At 38.0% G+C, this 20,056-nt stretch overlaps 1 protein-coding gene across 4 annotated transcripts in view; it reads left to right on the top strand.

Moving 5' to 3' along the window:
• Positions 1-3,923: 3,923 nt before the first annotated feature.
• LOC127422893 (myocardin-related transcription factor B-like) overlaps positions 3,924-20,056 on the top strand; it is a 30,036-nt gene continuing 13,903 nt past the window's right edge. For 3 of the 4 annotated variants that reach the window (XM_051666717.1, XM_051666716.1, XM_051666713.1), the window contains exons 1-2: positions 3,924-4,073; positions 13,870-14,083. In XM_051666717.1, coding sequence (XP_051522677.1) covers positions 13,948-14,083 — 136 coding nt within the window. In that variant the 5' untranslated portion in view covers positions 3,924-4,073; positions 13,870-13,947. Of the gene's footprint in view, positions 4,074-11,812; positions 11,985-13,869; positions 14,084-20,056 lie in introns of all 4 variants that reach the window. The other variant, XM_051666714.1, reaches the window with a different exon arrangement.

The following is a 20,056-nucleotide window of genomic DNA, read 5'->3' as shown; positions in this document are numbered from 1 at the left end:
TACTTTGACTATTTAATGGATGAACTCAGTTTACCTGTCTCACCCGCGATGGTGAAATTGCACAACAGTCCAATTTGGTTGGACCACAATACAGCAAAACAAAATCGTGATAATTAATACCCTGAGTATTAATAATGAGCGGACATGGTGGTCCGTAAACTGTACAAGCAAAAACCTTGAAACACAAGAATAACACACTATAATATTCTATCTCTGCCCAGACGTAAACCTCTTACTTGAATCGCATGAGGACACAGGTAGAATGTGTTTTTCTCCGTCCTTTAACTCTGACCCGGTTTCTTGAGGCTCGTGTGATGACGGGAGGCCGTTTCCTTGCTCTGTTGGCGGGCGGTACGGCTGTTGATTCTCGGCGGGCTGGTGGAGAACTCAGAAATGTCGACTTGATTGAAGATGGAAGAGAATTCTTTAATCTCTTCACTTCTGTAGGCAAACGGATGAAGATGCAAATTGCTCGGTGGTCTCCTTCGGATCCGTTAGAGTGTTCGGTTGAACACAGAGTAATCTCAACTCGTCCAGCGAGATGGAGATTGTATGGCCACAGTTTCAAGTCTGACGTTACTTCCTTGTGCCACGAGGTTGCACCTGAGAGCAGCGAAGAGCTGCGTCCACACGCTGCAAACAAAGATCCTGGAAGCAAATCCCGAAAGCATTTTTTTGGTATTTCAACTCCTAATGATGTCATAGTTGAGGTACGTTCTGTCGTGTGCCTCATCCAATAGGAGTTGAAAGTTCGATCCTTTAGTGAGCAAGGCTTCATGGGATTTGTAGTCTGTTTTGGACTCCCTTTGTTTGATTTTGGCGCGATTTTTATCAGTATAATTTACGACTTGGAATGTGGGGGCTTGAGTTAGGTTTTTATGACTGTGTTAGGGCCTGCCTTCGTCTTCTATCTGAATACATGAGGCCCAACAACACCTACACCTATCCATCACTCTAAACCTAACCATAACCACAAAGATTTAAAAAAAATGAAAAGTTAGCACAAATTAAAATTTATTTTAAATTCATTCATACCGCCGCATCAGTAGATGGCGACAATGAGGAGAAATTTAATGAAATGAAAAGGAGAATAAGCTAGTGGTATGCTAAGCTGATAGGCTAACCAATTAGCTTGTAAGCTAACTGGACAAAACAGAACAGATAAACGTTTATCTTACCATTTATATCTTTTTTTTATTGAACAAGCAGAAATTGTACAAACACCTTCAGGAAAATAGTAAAGAGCACTTCCAATAAATTTCACATTAAACAAGTTCAGTTTACCATTTATATCTTACGTTTAATACTATGATATGTGATATATAATTTCAAAGTTCTTTGTCATATTTAAAGTTGCAATATGTAACAATTTTCATGTAATACATGAAATGAATGCTTGACAATGTTCAAGATAATGCAGAATTCATTAGTGTAACGTAACTTAGTTATACAGAAAATATCAGAAAATACAGAAAATATATACATTCTATTGTTATAAAACAATAGCGCATTGATATACCAAAATTACAGTTGTGATGGAATCACATCAGTACTGAATTGTGTCAACATATTTATAATGTACAGTCTATTTAATAAACAGCTACTGTCATCATCCACCAAATTTAGCTAACAGCTATTGATAAAGCTGGCTAGCTAGCTAACGCCGACATAAGCTATCGTATAAATGTAGTCAATGTATCATGCAAAGAAAAGTGATTACTTCAAACTACAGTCTCACATAGCCAGACCTATATCCACACTTTGTTTTAGCCCTGTTCCAGCACTGGAGAGTCAAATATAATATACAGTCTCAAAGTTTGTTTTAAAACAATCACAACTGTGTAATTTTAATTATGCTATCTCATCTGTCAGCATGATGTCGGTGAATCACGTTCAGTCTCTTTGTACGTTATGTCATTGTTTTGGTCGATGCTCGCTCGCGTCCCTGTGGAGTGTGTGCACGAGCACGAGCAACAGGTAGCTGACTGCAGTTCACTTAACGGCCACAGGTGTCATTAATAACAAGGGTTTCAGAATCTTACATACTGCACCTTTAAAGAGTTTAGAGAAAATGTATCATATTCTTGTAGCCAATAGAATTGATTGATGATCCAAAGGGGGTGTTACGTTTAGTGGGTGTGACGTGAAGTAGGTGTTCTTTGTAGTCTTGCGGGATGCAGACATAGCTGTCTCGTTTCTAAGGCTGCGTCCTCCGGTGGTCGCATTTGTCGGCCGCATTCGTCATCAAGGCTGTCTTGTTTCAGAAAAGCCAGTAGGACACTTCGAATGCGACCTTCTTTCATGGGAATTCAGAGGATGCATGAGGTGTATCCTTTGTGGGCACTCACAACCCACAATTCTTTGCTTCAACGAAAATGAAAAAAAAATAAATAAATTGATGCCAATTTGAACGAAAATATGATGCAAGTAATGTTAATTCCCAAGCTGAAGTACCGCAGTAGACGGGTGTAGAGTATATAATATAGTAATATATGATTAAAATAAAGTATTATAGACTAAAATATATATTTTGCATATATATATATATATATAATATAAAATTTGCATATATATATATGCAAAAGGTTTTAAACACAATAAAAATGTCGATAATGAGTAGAGAAGTGTTAGATTCTCGCTTTTATAAGTGTAGCACATTGATCATTTAAACTTTAACATACAGATTTATTGATGTGAACTGGGAAGCTGACTCAACTCTGCCATCTTCTTATTGCAGATTTGTGTTGTAACATCGGGGAAGTTATTACTGTATGCCAATTTATTGTCACAAATTTGGCAGGTTACTTGATTATTAGTTTAATCCGAAGTAAAATATCTGAAGACTATCCAGGTCTGGAAAGCAGGTGTGTTGAAGGGCTTGTGGGATTAGTTCATACAGATGAACAAATGGAGCAGATTTGACTCAGAGTCAGATTGATGATCGTTAAGATGCAGTCATTTTATAATTTTGTAAATTGTATTAGTGCTGTTAGGCTTCTAAAATGTGTAGTAGTTCAGTGGTCGAGGAAATAAACACAGTCCGAAAATATCAACTGGTCCTAGCAAGTGACAGATTCACTTGGGGTGACCAGCTAAAACCATCTTAATCTGGTTTTAGCAGGTTTATTTCAACTGGGGAGATTGGTGTACCTTTATTACCTTAATACCTTAAGTTATTAATATATATATATATATATATATATATATATATATATATATATATATATATATATATTACTTAATACATATTTTTAGAAATAACTTGTTTTTAATCGATTTAAGTCATCTTGGAAGATTGCTAAGGCTGGCGACTGGGCCTCTGGTTGAAACCCCTGTTTAGAGCGTAGCAGGAACAATCAGAACTGTTCTAAAGTGGGAGCCTACAAGGTTAGCATAGAATAGCATAACGCAGCTGTCCCATAAAGGCATTCTATGGACGGTACACTGACGAGGAGACAAGAGGCCGTTTCTTTTGAATGAATGTCTATGGAGGAGATGGACTAATGTGATGAATAAACTGCTTTTGTGAGGAAACCGCTCATCACTTAATAAATTGACCACCTGTCTGCTAATATTAAACATGTTATACACAAAATAGTCCTTTTGGAGTGAACTATGTGTGGACTTTACTACGATACAACTGCTGTTTTATAAGAGAAGTCACGGACGATTTTGCGACAGGTAAGTGTAATTTTACGGCTCTCTGTATTTATTTGTATGGTATCCGCAAACCGGGACTTACTGTCGTAACACGCTAGTTGACCGTTTGACCTCTCCTATGGTAAAAACGCGGAGGTTGTTTTGACCAAATGTAAACAAAAATGTCCCTTGAAATGTCAGACTGAACGATACCGCCCTCTGTTGGCGACTTGCCTCTCACATCACCGTTTGCGTCACTGGGTTCAGACCAGCAGACAACAGCGGCCATTTTACTTCCACCAAAAAGAAACTTATGTCCCAAAGAAAAACAGAATCAGTAACTGTGTATATGGGTGACCACATCAAGGATAGTTATGTAGCATTACACAAAGGGATTAAGCCAGTGCAATCAAGACACGGGCGTAGGAAATACGGTAAGAACTGACATTATATGACAGTAAAGTGATTTTTATTCGCAGTGCTTGAGTTCTCGTACTAGCCTGTTGGTTGATATGAAAATTGAGCCATTGACGATCACGGAGCATGCCTGCCATATACACTCGAGATGTTGACGCTAAAAATCAAAACATTAAAATGATATGCTTTTGACTCTTCTGTCTGAGCTTTAAATCACATTTTTATATTGAAATATAGGAGCACGTTCAGTAGGCTTTGTAGGTTACTTGCATGCTAACTTATAATTGTCTGTAAACATTGAGCTGTGTTCTGTGTGTGTACATCAGTACTGCTGTTTCACATGTTTAATCTAAGACAGTGATGTTTGGATACATGTTGAGTACTACAATGTCAGCATAGGGTAGGCCAAGGAGGAAGGGGCTGTGAGATTATCTAATCCAATGCATGTCAGAAAGGTTAAACGCACTGCAAGATTATGCATCCTGTTTGTGTCTCGCTGAAACTCAAGCAACCTAATAGAGTAAACAACCTAATAGATAATACTGCAGACTTCAGATCAGACAACTCATGAGTCATACACAGGTGAAACTTTATATTGTAAATATTTTTGTCAGTCGATTAAAATTTTTAATCATGATTAATCACATATTTTTTTTGTAGTTAATCACGATTAATTGCAGATTATAAAGTGCTGAAATTTGAAATTATATATACTTCTTTTCCTGTCAAAATTAATTTATTTCCATTTTAGGAAAGAAAACAAAACAATATGTAGCAATATAATGCTTTATTAACATTTCCCAAACAAAGCCTTCCACAGTATAAAGACAATGCACTAAAATATCACCAATTCAAGTAACATTTATCATTTCCCAAAGTCTAAGTGGCAGTTTGACTATATGAAAGAACTAGTCCCCACATAGGTTGCATATTCACTGCAATGGGCATTAAATCCTTTAAACTGTCATCCTCCACTATAATAATCTGCTGGTAGACTGGCTTTCCACTTTGTTACAGCAATCGTGAAGCTGCGACCGCAGCTTTGAACTCCCCATGAAAAGCGCTTGCAAACAAAAATGTCTCATTCTGTTTGTTTTTTGGCTTGTTTTACATAAAATAGTGTTAAGAAGTCCTTTCTCCATCATTTTGTCACTGACAGGGAAGCGCTGTCAGAGATTCTTTTATTTATTGAGATAACAAGGAGAGAGCATAACAGTATCGCCCATAAAATGTCTATGGGACCGCTGCTTTATGTTATTTAATGCTAAGCTTGTAGGCTCTCCTTGGTAGAAGGGCTCTGGCACTGTGGCGTGTGCATCAGTGTAATGACTCCGGGCGGACACATTACAAAGGTTCCGCGCTTCACACCAGTGTTTATGCTGTACTAATGATATACGTTAATCGCGATTAAGAAAAATTCATCCGTTAAGCTTTTTAATTAGTCACATGCGTTAACGCGTTAATTCTGACAGCTCTAATTGTAAACTCTGTGATTACACTCCTGGGATCTCCCCTTCCTGTGATCATTAATGATGAATGTCCGAATTCAAATTCTACAGAAAGTGAGTGCAAGTTTAATGCTCTGTAATGAGCTTTTGGTTTTTAATGAGTGATTATAACATTAACTAGTTGGCAACCATGGAGAGGACAGAACATCACACTGTAATTTTTAATCACCTTTGTAATTGTAACGATTCAAGGATGGCAAGGGAGGAAGCTGGGACTTGCTTGACCAAACACGTAAACATTTATTATACAACTTAAAAGACAAAAGCAAACGCACTGCTTCCCTGCAGTCTTGTTGCACACACACACACACACACACACACAGAGTTTCATGTGTCTCCCTCTCTCTCTCCCGTCTGCCGCTGTCTCCTCTCCTTAAATACTCCCACCGCCCCTCACTGGAACGCGAGACCGGTGTGGCACGCAGGTGGAACTCATTCACCACTTATCTTCCCAGCCTTGCTCTGCCCAGATGCCGCTCAGCCCTGCCCTGCTCGCCACATACCCCCCCCCCCCCCCCCCATCATCAAACTCAGGCTGGGGAATTCTCCGGGCTGTGACCTACAACCCCCCCCCCCATTTTTAGGGAGGGAGCGTTGGCGTGTCAGGATGGTCTCCGGGTCCATTGGGGGGGGGGGTTTGGTTGGGAGGGGCAGGGGAGAGAATAGAAAGAGAGAGAGACTGCTCACCAGCCTCGGACACGCTGTCGACTGGTCCTCAGCCACTCTTCCGTCCCCCAGAGGATGGCAGCAAGTCCTCCGTCCCCTGACGGATGGCAAAGGCTCCACTTCCTGGCGGACGGCAGCAGTTCCTCCGCCTCCTGGCAGACGTCATCGGCTCCTGCTTCTCCTGGCGGTCGGCAGCAGCTAGGGCTCAACGACAGCACATCCTTCCTCCTTTCTGGGTTTCGGTACCAGTGTAACAATGTTCTCAAGATGGGCAAGGAGGAAGCTGGACCGGCTTGACAAACACGTAGACATTTATATTGACACTTCTTCGCTTTTTAGCGTCACATACAAAACACACTGCTTTTCAGCAGTCACATTTAAACTCATTGACACACAGACAGACAGCTTCGTGTGTCTCTCTCTCCATCTGCCACTGTCTCTTCTCCTTAAATACTCCCACTGCCCCTCACTAGAACGCGAGACCGGTGTGGCACACAGGTGGTACTCATTCACCACTTATCTTCCCGGCCTCGCTCTGCCCAGACACCACTCAGCCCCGCCCTACTCGCCACAGTAATTATCTTCAAACATTTTTCTTGATATCTAGATTTTCAGCAAATCTAAACAAATATGCTTTGTCTAGAATCTGTCTGATTATTGTGATAGTTTAGGATTTGTTAACATTTTCTGTTATGTGAGGTATTGATTTATGATGCCTCCATTTTAAAAGTAATCAATCAAACATTGTGGCAAAGAAGAAACTGAATATAGCTAATTATGTATGTAGCATTTTTAGGCTGCTGGATTATTAGTGGATTTATTTATAGATCCCCTCTGAACATATGGCATTTTGTAACTGACAAAATTATGAGTGTGCATAAGTAGGCTAGGTATTTTATTCAAGGGTGGATGATTTTCAAAATGTTGGTATTTAAAAAATAAAATCCACACCCTTACCTGACAGTCATTCATATTTAAAGGAGTTTTCCTCAATAAGGCACTTACTGACTGAAGCAGAATTCTCCATTAATTGGGCCTTATGCAAGCCCAGGATTTGTTTTACTTAGAGTAGAAACATTTGTACACGAAGAGTATGCTTGTTTTAATCTATTAATTTCAATGGGTGAATGGCATTCTGGCCTGTGAAATTTCCAGAAAATGTTTAAAAAAATCTTTATGCAATAATCACAAACTCTGATTGGAGCGTCGTGAACAGTTCCGAGAAAATTTACAGATGCCACTTGACAACGCCTTTTATGGGTAGCTTCAGAAGAGGTAGGACAATAATTTACACATGAATAATTACACTAAGAAACTTTGATAGTCCTTAAAATGAAAATAAAAACATAGTATAAAGTTAAAGTATTTATAAGCCTATGTAGTAAAATTGCTCAAATGTTGATTGGGACATTTCCGATTTTCTGAAAGTTGGTAGGGACATGTCCATCTCTACCTAACTATATGCAGATTTTTTAATTGACTATGGCGATAAGTAATGGACCATTCATGACAGGTTCAATTTAGTTAATCTTTAAGTTTTCCATTAACTGCTTTGAGGAAGTTGAGCACAAGTGCTGGACTGAAGTAAACAACATTTATCCCGTGCCAGCCCACCTTGGCACTTTCCTTTGATGAACACATGGAAGTTGTTGCTCAAGTTTCCAACAGAACACATGAAAAAGATTTGGGCATCTGGGTTTGCTGTTTAATTGGGCTATACAGAGCAAGTTTGATATTTTCCAGAGTATTTAGTCATAGCTTATATTTGTATGCTGTCTCAGCAAATTAAGGTTCAGATTCTTGCCATTAAGGCCACTTTAGATTAGATGAAAAGTTGGCCACTGTGAAGGAGAAGCCATTGTACTAATTGGTATATTTGTTGAACAGAGAACTAGAGCTTGAGGGCACACCTTCCTTGAGGAAAACTAAGAATGTTGTAACTTCCTTACTAGAACAGTACTAAAGCTCATTGCAACAACCATAAAAAACAGTTTAGTTATTATGAAAGGAGACCTATTATGCCCCTTTTTACAAGATGTAATAAGTCTCAGGTGTCCCCAGAATTTGTCTGTGAAGTTTCAGCTCAAAATACCCCACGGATCATTTATTATACCATGTTGTAAATGCCTCTTTTTGGGTGGAATCAAAAACACACTGTTTTCGTGTGTGTCTCTTTAAATGCAAATGAGCTGCTGCACCCCACCCCCTTTCCGGAAGAGGGCTGTGCCTTTACAGCTCGTGCTTCGGATACTATAGCAACAACAAATCAGAACCAATATTACTGACACCGTAAATACCGGAGTTCAGCCATACATGTATGAGCAACCGTAAACGACGCAAAACATAGGCATTTTGAGTTTGTGATAGTGCTTCTTATGTAGAAAATCACTTCCTGCCCTCCATCTGCATTTCACGCCATAGCAACGCAGTGACGTGACGTCATGTGCAAACAAGCTATAACGACATAGCTCTGGTCTCCGTGAATACAGTCAGAGACAATGGTAACTTTAGCTGCATTAGCCGTGGAATCAGCTAACAAGCACATTCGGAAAGGCGATTTGCAAACATTCACAAAATATAAAGTGCGATACTTACATCTTCAGGATATAAAGCTGGAACACGAACAGTTGGTACTGATCCATGCTTGAGTCAAATTTTTTGAAAATTCTGCTTTATATTGACCCTCATTCACAAAGCAGTCTGGTGTGAAATGATTTGCACAAACATACATGAATTTTGGTATGTTTTGGGGCACATTTGCTTCAAAAAACAAAACTTGTTCACTGCGTCTTCAGTGGTTCTGATGCCGGGAGTACATGAAGACTCTTATGTTCACTTTTACAGCCAACAACAGAACACTTATGACGCTTACGAAGTTGAGACATTATTCTTCTCACTGTAGCTGCTCAAGCGCGGGGAAAAATGGCGGACTGTGTGACGATCACTCAGGGGAAGATCTATGATAATAGGGTGGAGTCCGTCACCAGTCGTGGACGTGGCCTACTCTAAAGTGACGTCACTTTAGAGCGGATACGAAAACCAGTCATTTTGAGACACTGTTTTTGATTAATAGAAATATAAGAAACAGGAGTGGGTGGACTTTTCACATTGTAGGGTGGTTGTATACACACAATGCTGACTCACATTTATTTTCAAACACCATGTAAAAGTGAATTTTGCATAATAGATCCCCTTTAAAGTAGTTGTTATGAACTCACTATTTTGTGTTTGATTAAAATTCAGAAAGCTGTATAAAGTACAATGTAGCCTTTTCATTGTTGTTTTTACCAGATAGTGTTGACTTCTGTTTTGTTGAGCAATGTTCCTGGAATTTTACAGTAATAATCCTAAAAACTTATTAAATCCCCATAATAAATGTGTTGAGATGTAGCAATTCCAGGTTGATTTTGAAGGCTTTAAAGCATTTTTATTTTAAAACATAGGCTACACTATATATTTTTTAGCATAAATATGAATTGCAGAGGTGAACTTTGCCTTCGTAAAACTGCCGGGCACTTTCGAGTTCCAACTTGTTGCATCATATGTAGGGCTGCAACTAACGATTATTTTGATAATCGACTAATCTAACGATTATTAGAACGATTATTCAACTATTCGGGCGATTATTGCAATGATTAATCATTAGCTCTAAACTGACTTTTTAGCTTGTGCCCCGAGTTAAAAGGTTGTATTAAACGTGTTTGCTAACAATAAAGAGGACACAATCATCTTTTAAAAATACCTCTAAATGACATTCACTGAATTAAAGGGAAAAAATACTTTTTATTATGTTTAATTCAGTAAAAATTTCACTACAAAAAAATCCTATTGTTATCAAGTGTATATGTCTTTTTTTCCATTTAAAATTGTCTAAAAATCCTTAAAACAAGATACATTTACTTGAGAAGTAACATATAAGATATTTAGACTTGCTTTAAGAGAATGTATCTTAAATATAAGTGTATTTTGTATATAAGTGTATTTTGTCACTTGGTTATACTTCTTTGAGTGCAGTAAAGACAAAATGCACTTATATTCAAGATCTGTTCTCTAAAAGCAAGTCTAAATATCTTATATGCTGCTTCTCAGGTGAATGCATCTTTTTTTAAAGGATTTTTCGATATTTTAAAATATTTGTATTTTTAATATTATGTTCAATATTCTCAGATTTAAAAAAAAAAAATATTCTGCAGTATAGCTGCTAAAGTAAATGTATGTTGTTTTAAAGGAGTTTTAGATATTTATATTGGAAAACAAGCCAAAACAAAAACAAATCAAAAATGTATTTTTTTTTTTTGCAGTGTATAATGGGGCGAAGACTACCCTCTCTCACCTTTCTGTTCACTTCAATCCATCTTTAACTCACAAAAAAACTAACTCATATTAATAAAGCTGCATTTTGACAATATTCTTCACGATAAGAAATGCACAGTGACACATATATTATGATTCAATAAGTTGCCATCACGTTATAATCTAGCTGCATTAAGTGTGGGACAAGCGTCCCCGCAACAGAGTGTACCTCAGCCGGGTGCAGTTTCAATCTCTCCCCCTTAGATCGGGACACTTGCACAACTCATAGAAGAGGTGCTGACCGCACAGAGAAATGCCAGTTTCCTTATTATTTTAACTTTAATAAAGTTATAACGCATTAAATAGAACTGCATTAAAGATGTAACGCTGGGGTGTTTCCTTTAAAGACCCTCGACACGCAAGTTTTGCTTAAGCTGAGCGTCAGCTCCTGCTCTGCTTATTCCACAACAAGAGTGCTTCTGTATTTACTTAATTTGTATTTTTGCATTATAATTCCCTCATACTTTGCGATCGACATCACCTGAAGCTGTTTGGAAAGTTTAGAGTGTATCTGGACTGTGAGATGTTTTCCTCCTCTCCTCAGTCAGGCGTAAGCTGCAGTGCTGGTCTTGTGTGCAATCATTAGAGTTTCATAGGATCTTATTTTACGTTAAGATCAAACGACTATTCGACAACGAACATTTTTGTCGACAATTTTTTATTGTCGATGTTGTCGATAATGTCGACTAATCGTTTCAGCCCTAATCATATGGGGCATTGTTGTTGCCATGTGGCAGTGGGAATGCCACAGATGATCTGAAATATTCAAATATTGTGACATTAAATCATATGATTAGGCTGTATAGTTTGAGTATTTCTGTAACTGAAGATCTCCTGGGATTTTGACGCACAACAGTCTCTAGAGTTTACTCAGAATGGTACAAAAAACATCCAGTGAGCAACAGAGAGAGGTCAACAGAGAATGGCTAGACTGGTTCGAGCTGACAAAGGCTGCGGTAACTCAGATAACCACTCTGTACAGTTGTAGTGAGCAGAATATCATCTCAGAATGCAAAACATGTCAAACCTTGAGGCGGATGGGCTACAACAGCAGAAGACCACGTCCGGCACTTTATTAGGACCATAGTGATCGTAATAAAGTGCTCAGTGTGTGTAGGTTCTAAATGAAAGTAAATACATTAGAGGGATTTTTCACCCAAAAATACAAATTCAGTCATTTAGTAACCCTTGTGTTGTTCTAAACCCGAATTACCTTCTTTCTTCTTCAGAACACAAAGGGAGAAATTTGGAAAAATCTCCTGCTCGTTGTTGTCCATACAATGGCAGTGGATAGTGACCATCTCTTCAAGCTTCAAAAGGACACAGAAGTATAAATCAGAAGTCTAGTATATAATTTACCTGCGACTTGTTTCTTGTTCTGAAGGCATACGATAAGGTTTGGTGAGTGAAATTCTTGACCGGCTGTTGCTCTCCTGTGTGCGTTAATGAGAGTGTACAAGAGCAGCAGTTCATGCAGCCCCCGCTTGTGTTCAAGCAAAAATGTTCTTGTTCCTACAACCGGACCACCACAGAGATATTCACAACAGAGAACACAACACAGCTGTACACAAACCAGTGAACAGAACGTACAAACAAATCTGAAGAATTTAAAGTGGAAGAGGAGATGCATTTCTATGCACAGCCTTATTTGTATGAACCGGAGTTCTCTGAAATAATGACTAAAATGGAATATAATGACTAAATTAAAATTTTTGGGTGAACTATCCCTTTACGGTAAATATCCATCCTATTGTGATTTTGAGAGTAAAAATAAATTAGATATTAAAGCTGCACTATGTAAAATTCTTTTGGTTACAATTAACAAAAATTAATTATTGAGTGAGTACATAAAAAATTAATGTTCAAAACCTTGATTCACTACAGTAAGCCTACAATAATAATTTTTATTTTGAGGGAATTTCAGTTGTTGGGTTGGATTTGGCGCGAAATAGCAGGCATATGTCATTCGTCCTTGCGTGTTTACATCATATCCGAAAGCTGAGAAAGAAGCTCCGCATGTGTCGCGAGAAGCGGGAAGCGAGAGGAACAGCTCAGTCAGTCCAGTTTGGGTTTCAGGAGTCAGGACAGCAGCTTAGTAATATCACTCTCCTAATGGATTTAACTGTTTTTTACTGTTTGGTGAAGTTGTTTCCTGAACCATGAGATTCATCGGCCAGAAGAGCTGTGGTGAATCACAGCAGTCGTAAAGTTTTCCTCCTCAAATAACTTGTAGTTTTATGCTTCAACTGCAACCAAAAGTTACATAGTGTAGCTTTAAATCACCATCAGTCAAAAGAATTCATTATCGTTTGGTTCATCAAAGTGACATTTAAGTTGAATACAAAAAAGTATATACATTACAAGTATATGACTTTGCATATATTTCAGGTATATCAAGTTTTTTTTCCAAACTTTTCATGCTTAAATGTTCAAATACATGATTAATTTTTCTAGTGGTAGTATATGAGCGATCAACAGAAACAATGTACTTTAGAGAAATTCAGCTCTGTAGTCCAGCAGCTTGAGTTTATTTGTGTGGGAGGCTGTTGTATCCTAGCAACTGTGACTATCAAGGACTAATAACAGATGTACTGTACATTACAGTACAGTGTATGTAAAATGTTTGCACATTGCCCTGCAAAACAAACAAAATGTGAATTGTGTTGGCTGTCAAACAATAGACTTTACAGCATAATGAGTGTAAGAAATGCAAACATTTTTTTTACAATTATGAAAAGAAAAATGACTAATGCTAAATTGCCTTGTGTCAGGACAAGGGGTTTTGAATTCCGAATGTTCCATGGGAATTAATGGTTGTGGTTTGTGTTGATGTGGTCTTGGTGTATTCTAGCATTTCACAGCACCATGGTGAGCCCTATGTTTATGTTTTTATTGGTTTCACATCCTACTTCTAAACCACCACGATGATGTAAAGTTAAAGTAATGATAGGCTAGCAAACACAAAGCCTATTCATTTATCGTCTGTGGAGAGGCTAGTTTTTATTATTTGTTAGCATTTTGATTGATGTACGGTGCAACAGCAGAATCTGTGTATGGTGTAGGTTCCACACATCCTTTGTGTTTTTGGTTGTTCCATATAACAAAAGTGATATTACAGACACTACCACATCCTTGACCTATTGCATCATTCTCTTAAGCTCTGTTTAGTCTATTAACAATTTCACTTTTTACTTTATAATACAGCCTGCTGCCTTGGACCAAGTTCTTTTGCTCATCTCTTCACTTTATTCTTCACCTGAATTTAAGCTGCCTTTGTCTTTTGCAGAGACTGAAGTGACGAGTTTTCTGTGACTGAATCTCCTGCTGATCTCCTGCAAGACACTTGACTCCTCACTGAGGAGACATGGAGGACCTGAGGGGAGCTGAGTTTGGGGGTTTGTTGGCTCCCAGCCCACAGAGTGAGGCTGTAACCCATGAGATGGGCGAGCTGTCACTGCACCCCAGCCAGAAGCTGCCTCCCCTCAATGAGCGCAAGAACGGTGAGTGTACTCGCTGCTTGATCAGAGGACAAAACTTGCATGATTTCTACCAAGTTAAAATACTTTCTTCTATTCCAGTTTAATCTGGAACAATCCATCAAGTAACACAAGTTTAAGACATCATTTAAGATCGATTAGTAAGCTATATACCTAAATATATATACAAAAATCACACAGTGACAATGTTAGTAGTTTATAGGACAGACTGATCAGTGTTCATCACTGGACAGGCAGTTCTGGGAAGTAAAAGATTATACACTATATGGCCAAAAGTTTGTGTACACCCTCTTTCTAATTAACGAATTTGGTTACTCCATTAAATCCAGTAAAGAAAAATCTTAATGTTTCTTTATGTAATGGCTTGGGCTTTGTGTGCTTCCAAATATGTGGCAGCTGTTTGGGGATAGCCCTTTTCTGTTCCAGCATGACAATGCCCCTGTGAACAAAGTGAGGTCCATAAAGAAATGTTTTACTGAGTCTGGCGTGGAAGAAATTGACTGGCCTGCCAAAGCCCAGACCTGAACCCCACTGATCACTTTTGGGGTGAACTGGAACAGCAGCTGTAAGTCAGGCCCCATCGACCAACATCAGTTCCTGACCTCACTGATAGCCTTGTGTCTGAATGAGAGCAAATCCCTGCAGTCATGATACTACATACAGTATAGTGGAAAGCCTTCCCAAAAGAGTGGAAGCTGTTATTACAGCAAAGGGGGAAATTGATGCCTAAGGTTTTGAAATCAAATGTTCATCAAGCACTTATGGTGTCCACAAACTTTTGGCCGTATAGTGTATGTAATCTGGGTTATGTAATCGGATTACTACAATGGAGGACTTGTAACTAGATTAAATTACATTTTAAAATACTCAGAATCAGATTACAGTTACTTTGTATAACTATGATTACATATCAATCAGGCAAAGGCAGTAAATTGCACATACAGACTTGACACTAGCCATAATTACACTGAAGATGGAGCAGTAATCCACACATAAATGCTGAACCGATTGCATTTGTGCGGTATTGTTCATTTTAGTTTCGCAAATTGCTTTTGTACTCTGCTTCAAAAATGTACATGAATGTGCTTTTGCTTTTGTGACAACTTTCTTTTTTTTAATGTTAATTCACTAATATTACTGGTCTGATTTGTTACCACACATGTATGGCATTTGTAATGCCAAAAGTGCATTTTTTATTTCACTCAGAACCAGAAAAATAGCAAGTAAAATACACACACAAAATCCTATCAATTCTCATGTTTTGATCAATTAAGTAAGTTTCCTTTAACGCATTCAAGCAATATTTTGTCAAAATGATACAAGCTTTACTTAAGCTTGCTACTCAAATGCATGTGACATCAACTAAACAAAAATTAGGTCAGAAGTAATTCAAAAGTAATCCAAAAGCAATCAAATTATATTACCTTACATTACTGACTACATTTTAGTGGTGTTATTTGTACCAGATTACAGTCCAGAAGTAATCTACTTTGCATTTAGGACAGGTCAGATGAAGTCACCAACAGTTTCCATCATGCCGCATATGGCAGTGCGCTTTGGCTTAGTTTCAAGTTAGACAGCATTTAATTTAAGTGAAATATAATCATTCCATTTTTTAAACAAAAAATGACAGAACATAAAGCCCTTTTAATACATAAAATTCTTATTACATTTAATCAGAGATATTGGTAGGGATTTGAATCGTAACATGTATGTCCCTCAGTGATGGGCAGTAGCTTTGCTACATATAGCGAAGCTGTTAGTATAACTACATTTTTGAGTAACGAGGTGGTAGCATCGCTAGTTTTTAAATCAAGTAGCTTTTCAGTAACGAAGCTATATTTTTTATTAGGTAGCGTGTAGCTTTGACAAAAGCTACACCGCTACATCATACATTACACCGGTGTTTACTGTCGCCAGTTTTGAATCAACTAAAGATGTCCGATTCAAATTAATCGCTCATCTGAGTCGGTTCTTTACAATGAATTGGTCACACGCTATCTACATGTAGAAGCAGTATGAATCGGTTCGCGATTCAATCTGCGTGACTCAAAAAGCTCACACACATGCTGCTGAATCATTTGGTGTGCGCTCTCTCTTGCCAACACACTGACGGAATATATTAAAATACGGAAAATAAAGATAACCTGGTTGCTGTGGATCTTCAATTAATGGAAACCAAACCTGCAAATGCGTCCGATCGTTTGCCAGTGATGAAGAAGGTCTTTATTAAGTTCAACACGTGTACAGCTTTAATGGCACTGCAGGTAGGGGTGGGCGAGATAACGGTAGACATGATAAGCCAGTAGAAATTTGTCAACCGGTATACACTTTGGATTATCGTCTCTATCACGGTAACGCAAAATTGCCACACAAGAACTGTGTACAGCACATAAAACGTACGCATTACTCAATCTATCGGATAAATGGACGAAGGCGGAGGGACTGCTCATTCCTCAAATTAATTTGAATGAGAAGATGAGGAGATTATGAATGAAAAAGTGCATCCTCCGTGGTGTGGAATTGGTTTGGCTTGAGAAAACGCGATATAGAGCAGAAAACAGCGATTTGCAAGGTTTGTACATTGTGTATGTCGATATATTCATGTGCACGTATATATCAGTGGTCAGGGCTTCACGTGAGACTGATAGAAATAATGAAATGCAGTTTTTCCGCTGACAGTTGCACGAATCATTAGATGAAAAGCTTGTCTAGAAAGCGAGAAAAAGTGACACTGAATCCCCTTCTGCAGCATGAAATCCCGCTTGAGCCACCATCAAAGCAAATTAAATTACATTCATCCCACGCTCCAAACATGCCTCCCATCCAAACACGCACAGCTGTGTTTTGTGCAAGTGTTGCGTACGCAGTCTGAAACACGCAAGTGCGCATGAGTATTGAAGTCATCCCAGTCCCTTCATTTGTGCTGCTGTGACAGAAAAAGTGCAGATCACACCCGTTACTCATTCTAGTTTCTCTTGATGTCAAGTGGGTTTTTAAAATACACATCAAAATCCTTTCTAAAATTCTGTTTGAATGATGTCTGATATCAGGAAACAAACCAGCCATATTTTCCTTCAGATATTTTATGTTCTTTGTAGAGATTACTAAAAACACAAAGAGCCTCATTAAGTGTTTTATTTATGGATACTTTTTTTTAATGTTATTTTACTTTTTGCATTGCTTTGAGAAGGTTTTTTAGGAAAGTTATAACAATAATCATAATAATAACAATAATTACAACAACAACAACAACAACAACAATAATAATAATAAAAAGAAAAAGAAGAGGGAGCCTGGGTAGCTCAGTGGTAAAAGATGCTGGCTACCGCCCCTGGAGTTTGCTAGTTTGCTGGAGTGTCTCCAGCCAGGTCTCCTAAGCAACCAAATTGGCCCAGTTGCTAGGGAGGGTAGAGTCACATGGGGTAACTTCCTCGTGGTCGCTATAATGTGGTTCGTTCTCGGTGGGGCGCGTGGTGAGTTGAGCGCGGATGCCGCGGTGGATGGCGTGAAGCCTCCTCACGCGCTGTGTCTCTGTGGCAACACGCTCAACAAGCCACGTGATAAGATGCGTGGGTTGATGGTCTCAGAGGCGGAGGTTTTCATCCTCCGCCACCCGGATTGAGGCGAATCACTATGCGACCACGAGGACTTAAAAGCGCACTGGGAATTGGGCATTCTAAATTGGGTGAAAAAGGGGAAAAATCAAAAAAAAAAAAAAAAAAAAAAGGAGAAAATTGGTGCAAATCATCAGACTGAAATGTGGCATTTATTTTTTACTTTTTAACTTCAAGTTCAAAATAAATGAAAAGTATAAGATGAAGTTTTCATTTATAAAGTATTTAATTCACTGACTGGATTACTCAAAATTACACATTGCGTCATGTCTTAATGTATAATAAAATGTTATTGATTTTTCAGAAAAATGTAGCTATATTGTGATATATATATTGTTATCGTGATATAAAATTACTCATATCGTGATATAGGATTTTGGTCATATCACCCACCCCTAACTACAGTTAAAGATTTTACCACCAAAAGAGTATCAAAACACTTAGTAGCTTACACGAAAACACATAAAATGTATACATTACGTGGGAGCACCATGTTAATACAGTGGTATAAGAATAAGGTAGTCATATAGTGAAGTACCATAGCAGTACCATGGGATTCTTTAAATTACCTTGAAGCACCATGTACATTCAATTGTATATGAATGTGGTAATCATATATCAAATTACCATGGTAGTACCATGGTATTCTTTGGAGTACCATGTAAATACAGAATAGTACATAAATATGGTAATTGTATATCAAAGTACCATGGTATTACCATCTGATGATTGTTATTGCCCAGATGTGCTCACACACACACACAAGAAATTTGACCTCTGATCAGAAGCTTCCAGTACATACAGAAATACAACAGCAAGACACAGAATTACAAGATAAAATGAATAGTATATGCACAGAGTTTTTTTTATTTTTCATTTTGAACACGAATTTGTATAGATAACATGCATAAATATGAATTTACTTATTTAATTTGATTTGATTTGCATACTTGTATACTGTATTTCACTATGCTGTACCATGGCTTTGATAAACATCACGTGAATAAGACTTTTAGATGCTTTGTCTTTGACGGTATGCTCTGTGCATCTGGTTGAAATAATATGAAGTAGCTTAAACGCAGCAAGCTACTTTTGGTGTGTAGCTTGTAGTGTAACTTGCTACTTTCTGTGAAGTGTAACTTTTAGCTTAGCTTAACTAATTTTTCTGTTGAGTTGTTGGTAGCTTACCTTGCTAAATTTTTTGAGTAGCTTGCCAAAAACTGTTGTCCCATCCATACTCAATTCTACACCAATGATAACTTTGAAAATTGCGTTAGAGAACTGAATTAAACCAATGATGTTGGGAACACGGCAGGCTTCTAAGACTTGGTCTTAGACAAGTTGTTTGTCCTCTCTTTGGTCTCTTTGCTATTAGTTCGCCATCAAGCCATTTTTGGTCAACAGTGAATTTATTGCGAGATTTAAAATTTAGCCAAGTTCTGGAATGGTACAGTCTGCCACTTTGTAATCACAGCCTGTATAAATTCAGCTATTCAATTTTGGCTCTTTGAATTCACTGCCTTGCTAAATTCATGGCACATACTGATTAGGTTAGCCTCTATCTCCAGTTGATTAGATAACTTTATATTTTTGTGCCTGTTGAAAAAGATAACCTCTTTTTCCATTCTGTCAGCCTCAGCAAACAGAAGAAATCTTCACTACCTTTAGAATTTCTTTGCATCGTACTATGGGTGCACACACGTTTTATTGACATGTGAAAGGTCACAGGACAGCGTTGTCTGCATGTGGTGGCTCGTAGCTGCCACTCATAGAGCTCTAGTTATGCTGAGGTCACATCGTCACACTGAGTAGAAATGCAAACGACTCTGGCAGAGTGTGCCCCATGTCAGTTACTCTTCATCCTCCGGCTGTCTCTCAGAAGTTATTCACATTGTTGATGAAGAGGATTGTTATTTTGGTTGAGAACTGTTTTGTTTTGCTTTTTGTGTGTTGTTCGATTTGGTTAAGTCTGTATTTTGTGTTTTGTTTTGCTTTGTTTTAAAAAGCAAAAAATTAATTTAGACTTGTCCCACCTTTTCTTTAAAAGATGCAAAAATCTGGGTGGGTTGACCCCAATTCACTTCCATTGTAAGTGCCTCATTGTAACCCAGATTTTTGCTTGTTTGGTTTGATTTGGTTTTGTTTAGTTTGTAGTTTTGTTTTGTATTGCTTTTTGGTTTTGTGTTAAGTTTTGTTTCATTTTGTTTAGCCTAGTCTGTATTTTGTGTTTTACTTTTTTGTTTTGGGCTAAGTTTGTTTTGGTTTTGTTTTGCTTTTTGTTTTTGTTGTTTTATTTGGTTTTGTTTAGTTTGTATTGTGTGTTTAGCTTTTTGTTGTTGTGTTAAGTTTTGTTTTGTTT

This window comes from Myxocyprinus asiaticus, chromosome 32 (assembly GCF_019703515.2).
Source record: "Myxocyprinus asiaticus isolate MX2 ecotype Aquarium Trade chromosome 32, UBuf_Myxa_2, whole genome shotgun sequence".
NCBI classification, from domain to species: Eukaryota; Metazoa; Chordata; class Actinopteri; order Cypriniformes; family Catostomidae; genus Myxocyprinus; species Myxocyprinus asiaticus.
The sequence above is the reverse complement of the archived record's forward strand: the minus strand, read 5'-3'. Positions and strand labels throughout refer to the sequence as shown.